This window comes from Chiroxiphia lanceolata, chromosome 10 (genome assembly GCF_009829145.1).
Source record: "Chiroxiphia lanceolata isolate bChiLan1 chromosome 10, bChiLan1.pri, whole genome shotgun sequence".
Taxonomy (NCBI): Eukaryota; Metazoa; Chordata; class Aves; order Passeriformes; family Pipridae; genus Chiroxiphia; species Chiroxiphia lanceolata.
The window spans coordinates 703,334-709,588 of record NC_045646.1 but is presented as its reverse complement, the minus strand read 5'-3'; the positions used below and the strand labels follow the sequence as shown (position 1 = coordinate 709,588).

At 55.2% G+C, this 6,255-nt stretch overlaps 1 protein-coding gene across 1 annotated transcript; it reads right to left on the bottom strand.

Moving 5' to 3' along the window:
* Positions 1–315: 315 nt before the first annotated feature.
* RAP2B (RAP2B, member of RAS oncogene family) lies at positions 316–4,694 on the bottom strand. The gene has a single exon (XM_032698245.1). The coding sequence runs from the start codon at positions 4,661–4,663 to the stop codon at positions 4,112–4,114; it is 552 nt and encodes a 183-aa protein (XP_032554136.1). The 5' UTR covers positions 4,664–4,694; the 3' UTR covers positions 316–4,111.
* Positions 4,695–6,255: the final 1,561 nt, after the last annotated feature.

Sequence of the window (6,255 nt, the reverse complement as noted above, 5' to 3'; positions counted from 1 at the left end):
AGAGCAAGGCTGAAATCCCACCAGAACACACAGAGCACTGCCCAGGGGGACAGGGAGGGTCCCTAAGGAAGGTGTGTGGGTCCCTGCTATACAAACCTGGAGAGTGACAGAGCTTCCAACAGCAGCCGAGCTCCAGCCGTTCTCCACTGGCCTCGTGGGAGCTGCCCATGCATTCCACAGCAGAGCAGCACATGTGCCACTCCTGTCCATGCAAAATTCTGAAAGTACATGGAAGTTTCTGCATTTTGTCATTCCTCGAGGAAATCTGACCCCGAACAACACCTGCACACAATGAGTACCCAAGTGAGGAAGTCATAAAGAGCCAGCTGCCCTTTATTTAAAATGCCCTTTGCAAACAACTTGCTTTACATTCTTTTGAGAGAAGCAGAACCGCCAGAATCCCACAGCCACAGAATTCCACATCAGCTCCAGCACCATCAGCATCAACAAAGCCTGAGCATCGTGTTGAGAGAACTGCACTTGTGTTGGGACTGAGGCTGAGAACATGGCACGGTTACAATCACGGACACTGGGATACCAGAGACACTTTCTTGCAACAGAACAAGCTTGGACTTTTAAAAATACAATCATTATGTACAGCAAAATATGTGGCCACGAGACCAGCCTTAAACCAAGGCGTTGTTTACACAATTTCTGCACTGTCAGGAAATATTTTGGCCGGGAATGTCATTTTTCTTCCAAAACAATTATATATTTGCAATTCTCACTGTGAAAAGAGCAATATACCACCTCTGTATTGACACGGGTGCAACATATTCCCACAGGGAAAAGGAATAAAAGAGTACCTTTATATTGATACAACATTTCCCTCAAGTGTCGAAGCTAATATAGCTTTCATTACTCAGTCAAGTTAAAGCAGGATGATTTTTTTCCGACTTTTCATAGTCAAGACCTACATTTAACAAGCACCAAAACACTTCAGAGTATTTGAAAGATCAGACTACTGAGCTCTACACTTTGTACTGTCCTCACCAATCTTATAGAACGTTAAACACCCAAATACATTTAAACCCCTGATCAGACCATGCCATGGCTGCTTAAATGCTTCACTGGTTAACAAACACACCTTTTGGGCCAGAACCAGAACGTACCAAAGAAAGGCCCAGCACAAGGCAGAGCTCAGCAGGCTGCCCTCAGCTGCTCTGCCAGGCTCAGCAAAGCTGGACTTTGTGTGCTACAAACACCCATTTTTGCCTTGTCCTCAATCACAGCACAGGCAGTGGGGAAACAGAGGCACTGGGGAACATGAGGGATCTGCTGGTCCTTGGGGAGGACATAAAAAATACCTGCTTTTATCAACCAGAACAAGCTGCTGTCCATACACTGCCCTAGAGCAAGGCCTGTTGGGCGCTAGAAACCCTACATTCCCATGGAACTTAAGGCAAAACTGAACCATGGCAGTAGCTGAGATGTGCATTTATGGCATTTTTATCTAAAACTTCAGACATGCAGTTTTTAAGCTGCAGACGTGGCAGCAGTCGAGCTTCCTTAGCTTCCAATGCAGTACTTGGGTTAAGAGAAGCCCCTGCCAAGAAGAGTTATTCCCCTGCCCTCCCAACACGGGAGTCCTCTGGCTTCCAATTCATTTTTAGGAATTTCTGGAATGAGGTTTTCAATTTTCACTTAAAAATGGGGGCTGGATCAATATTTCTGCTACAAGCAGGCAGAGGCAGCAGTGAGGGACCAGCACCAGGGCTGCCTCCTCCAGCCCTCAGTTTGGGCTGGGATTGTTACCAGTGAGACCAACACAGCCCCAGGGATGGGATCAGAGCAGGTCCTTGTGGAGGGGCACACAGAGCTCAGGAGGAGACACGTGTTTTCAGTATGTAGGTATTCCAAATTTCCAGTAGATATTTGACATTGCTACAAAAAGAGTCCAATTCTGACTACAGCACAAATTACAATATTCATTTCGATCACTGGGATTTCAACACATAAACTAACACCACACATTGTTCTTCCAGTGGTGAGGCACAACGTTTTCCTACTTAAAATGACCAGATTCACAGAGGAATCATGGTAGTTAGTTTTCTGTTGGCTTGATTAAAACCCCTTTTACACAGCATTGCTCAACCTTTGTTCTTGTGATGTAAGACAACTTCAAGTCTTCTTGGGATGGGGGAAAAAAAAAAAGAAACAAAAGAGTCCCAGGTTTCGTGTGCAAACCTTTAAAGAAGAGGCAAAGAGGAAGATAATGGGGGTAAACACACTCCTTGAATCTTCCAGCTGAGGGGAGGCACAGATCTCCTCCCACCCCAACTCTCAGCAAACCAGGAAACAAATAAAGATACCATTTATAATTTTAAAGGGTGATAATGCGATGAAATTAAAAGCTTAAATTTCATAAATAATTGACCTTTAGAATTTCACCCCAATAAACCATGTTGCTTCCAGCAAGGAACAAGAGCCTAACCTTACAAGGGCTGTTGCATTAAGGGCACGCTACCTTCCTAAAGCTTCCTCTGAGCACAGCCTTCCTCTCACAAGCTGGCATCACACTGGGCCAGGACCTGAGGGCAAGCAAAACACTGCATTAAAAATGACTAAATGTTAGGTAAAACAGCAATCTTCTGGTTTGCATGTTTTTTAAACACTGTCCTTAGCTAAATCAACCCCCCACCTTTCACTGCCATTGAGATATAATGGCCTGTGAGAAAGTCAGTGTTTCGTGTGATACATAACAGTGCACAAAGTTGTTTTCTAAAAAACAGGATTTGTATTAAAATGGATAGACATCTCTTCAATGCATGTCTGCAATTAAAATGACAGTTGTTAGAATTTTCTTGGTACATCACAACGATAAGATTTCCTTCTTTGCTGGCTGGAGGTACATCCCACGACAAAATCAAAGGGAAAAAGAACAACAACAACAAAAAAGCCCCCCCCCTCAAAATCCCAAAAGGCTAAATTCGTGTAAATTTGAAGTAAATGAAGCCCGAACTTGCAAGACATGGAAATAACAGTTAAAAGGCTCAGATGGAAATAGGAAATAAATTCCACTAACAATAGGCCCTTTTGTCCTGCCTTGCTCGGTGTGATTACTGCAAGGAAACTGTTAAGTAGTTTTTGGAGTAGTAGATAATGGGATTCTGTGGAGCTTTCACAGGTTGGCACCGGCTGGAACAGCTGAGTTTTGAAGGCACTCTGCAGACACAGGGCTGCTGTTGGCCCTGCATCACTCATAGGAAGTCTTTGCACTTGAGAGAGCTAGTCATCAAAATCAGTTATTGCCAACCCAAACCCAAAACCCCTCGGCACAAAAAGCACCACCGCTCCCACCCGCCAAAGGAAAAACCAAAACCACAACGAAATCACACACACACGCACGCCTCAAAAATTGTGCAGATTTGTAACATTTTCACAGCTGATTTAAAAAAAAATAAAACAAAAACCAATAAAACGAAAACCAGGAGAAACCCACCACGCTACCACTCTCCTGCAAACTCCCATCCGATACAGCAGGTAAACAAAATAGAGCATTATTCCAGGGATATCGGCAGCGCTGCCCGGCGCCCCGTGCCTGGCAGCACCGTCCGGGTCACAGTCCCAGTTCCATGTGCAACTCTCCGGGCGGGACGGCCCCGCACCGCCGCCCGCTTGCATAGAGACCCGGGGAGGGCGGGCGCGGGGCCGCGGGGTGGGCACCGCTCCCCGGGGGTGGGCACCGCTCCCCGGGGGTGGGCACCGCTCCCCGGGGGTGTCCCGGGATGCCGGCACCGCTCCCCGGGGGTGTCCCGGGATGCCGGCACCGCTCCCCGGGGGTGTCCCGGGATGCCGGCACCGCTCCCCGGGGGTGTCCCGGGATGCCGGCACCGCTCCCCGGGGGTGTCCTGGGATGCCGGCACCGCACCCCGGGGGTGTCCTGGGATGCCGGCACCGCTCCCCGGGGGTGTCCCGGGGCGGGTTCCCCGCGTGGCTCCGCTCCCCGGGCGGCGGGACCGGCTCCTCCCGCGCCCGCCGCCGACACTGACAGGAAATATGCCACGACCAAGACTGGACGAAACGTACATGCCGAGAAAAGCCACATTTCCAAGACGATGAATTTGTTGCCGATGCTTTTGTTCCTGCGGGGCCGGGGCCGCCGCCGCCCTCAGAGGATGGCGCAGGAGGCGCAGCACGGCTCGTCCCCGTTGGGCTGCGCCGCGTAGTTCATCTGCCTGACGATCTCGGCGAAGAGCTCGTCCACCGAGGCTTTGTTTTTGGCCGAGGTCTCCATGAAGGGGCAGCTCCATTCCTCGGCCAGCGCTTTGCCCTCCCCGAAGGAGACCTCGCGCTCGCCCTCCAGGTCCACCTTGTTGCCCACCAGGATCATGGGCACCCGCTCGTACCTCTTGACGCGGATGATCTGGTCCCGCATGGGCTTGATGTCCTGGAAGCTCTGCTGGTTCACCAGGCTGTACACCAGGATGAAGCCCTGCCCGTTCTTGATGTAGAGGTCCCGCATGGAGGCGAACTGCTCGGTGCCCGCCGTGTCCAGGATCTCCAGCACAGACGGGGACGAGTCCACCTCGATCTCCTTGCGGTAGAAGTCCTCGATGGTGGGGTCATACTTCTCGATGAACGAGCCGGTCACGAACTGCACGGTGAGGGCGGACTTGCCCACGCCGCCCGAGCCCAGCACCACCACCTTGTACTCCCGCATGGCTCCCGCCTCCCTCCGCCGCCTCCCGCTCGGAGCCGCCGCGGCGGGCGGGGACGGGGCGGGCGCGGGGAGGGGACGGGGGGCGGCCCCGCGCCGGGGCGGGCGGGCGGCGGCCGCGCCCCGCGGAGCCGCGCCGGGACAGCCCCGGCCCCGGGCAGTGCCGGGGAGGAGGAGGAGGAACGGGAGGAGGAACGGGAGGAGGAGAAGGAGGACGCAGCGCTGCCGCCACCGGCCCCGGCCCCGGCCCCGGCGGGACGGCGCTGCCGCGGCCCATGGCGGCCCGGCCCGGCCCCATTGGCTGAGGCGCGCGGCCCGGCCCGGCCCCATTGGCTGAGGCGCGCGGACCGGCCCGTCCCCATTGGCTGAGGCACGCGGACCGCCCCCGCCCATTGGCTGCGGCGCGGCTCCGCCCGCTCCCATTGGCCACCCTCCGGCGGGCGCAGCCGCACACGCCCCGCCCCGCGCATGTGACCCCCCTGCCCTCAGCGGGACCCGGCGGGAGCGGTTTGGGCCGTTCGCCGCCCTGCCCGCAGTCCCTCCGGAGCGGGTTGGGCCGTTCGCCGTCCTGCCCGCGGTCCCTCCGGAGCGGGCCGGGCTTCCCCGTCCCCGGAGCCTCTCTCGGCCCGCCGGGGTCCTGCGGAATGGGACCGGCAGGCGCGGCCCCCCTTGCCCCGGGTGCCCCGGCCTGTTCCCGGCGCTGCCCGCCCCACCCGTCCCATCGCCGGGGCTGTGCCCACAGCTCCGGGGGAGTCGCTGCCGGGGTCGGGTCCCCCCGCAGCCCCCCGGCCCCTCTCCCTGCTCGGGTGGCTCCAGAGGCTGGAGCTGCCCCCGCCGGTGGGAAGGGATCCCTGGGGAGCGCGGGCTGCCCGCGGGCTGGGAGCCCCGGGTGATCCCGAGGAGCCCCTGCCAGCGCTGCCCCGCTTCCCTGTTCCCCCCCGAGCCGGGACCGCCGCGTGGCTCGGGCTGAGGACGTGGCCGTTGCCAGCTGCTGATGCTGTTGGCACTTGGTGACCAGCGGCGTGGCCTGGCAGGGCTGAGTCACAGGGGCTGGCCGCTGGCCGCTGCTTATAGAAGTCGTCCCTTAGAATTTCCATGTCAGATTCCTTTCAAGAAAGTGTCATTAGTGTTTTGGCACCTTCCAGTCTTTACTATTCTCAGTATTAATACAAGCACTTGTGGTTTGTAGGTCCTTTCTGCCACACCTTCTTCTTTCAAAACCTTATTTAAACACAGCACTTAGAGCAGACAAAGACTGAAGGATTTGAAATAGGCTTTGCAAGTAATGTTCTCTTACTCCTGAACAGCTTTCAGAGGCTAAATTCTGAAATTATTTTTGCAGCCCTGAGGGTGGGAATTTGTCCCCGTGGTCACCTGGCGAGTGGCGCAGCCCTGGTGAGCCCCTGGAGCTCAAACTGAAGTCCTCTGCTCTTGATGTGTAAGTCTTTGCAAACAAACCTCTCCTGAGGAACACAGACCTTGTGTTCCAGCAGCCTTGCCGTGGGGTGGGCAACAGTTTAAACAACTTGCTTAAAAACATCTCTTTTCCCAGCCGTGCCGCTCTCCGTGTTGGGTGGGTGGGTGCAGTCCTGCCC

Coding starts and splice junctions, on each gene's coding strand:
- RAP2B (XM_032698245.1), bottom strand. CDS start 4,663: ATGCGGGAGTACAAGGTGGTGGTGCTGGGCTCGGGCGGCGTGGGCAAG.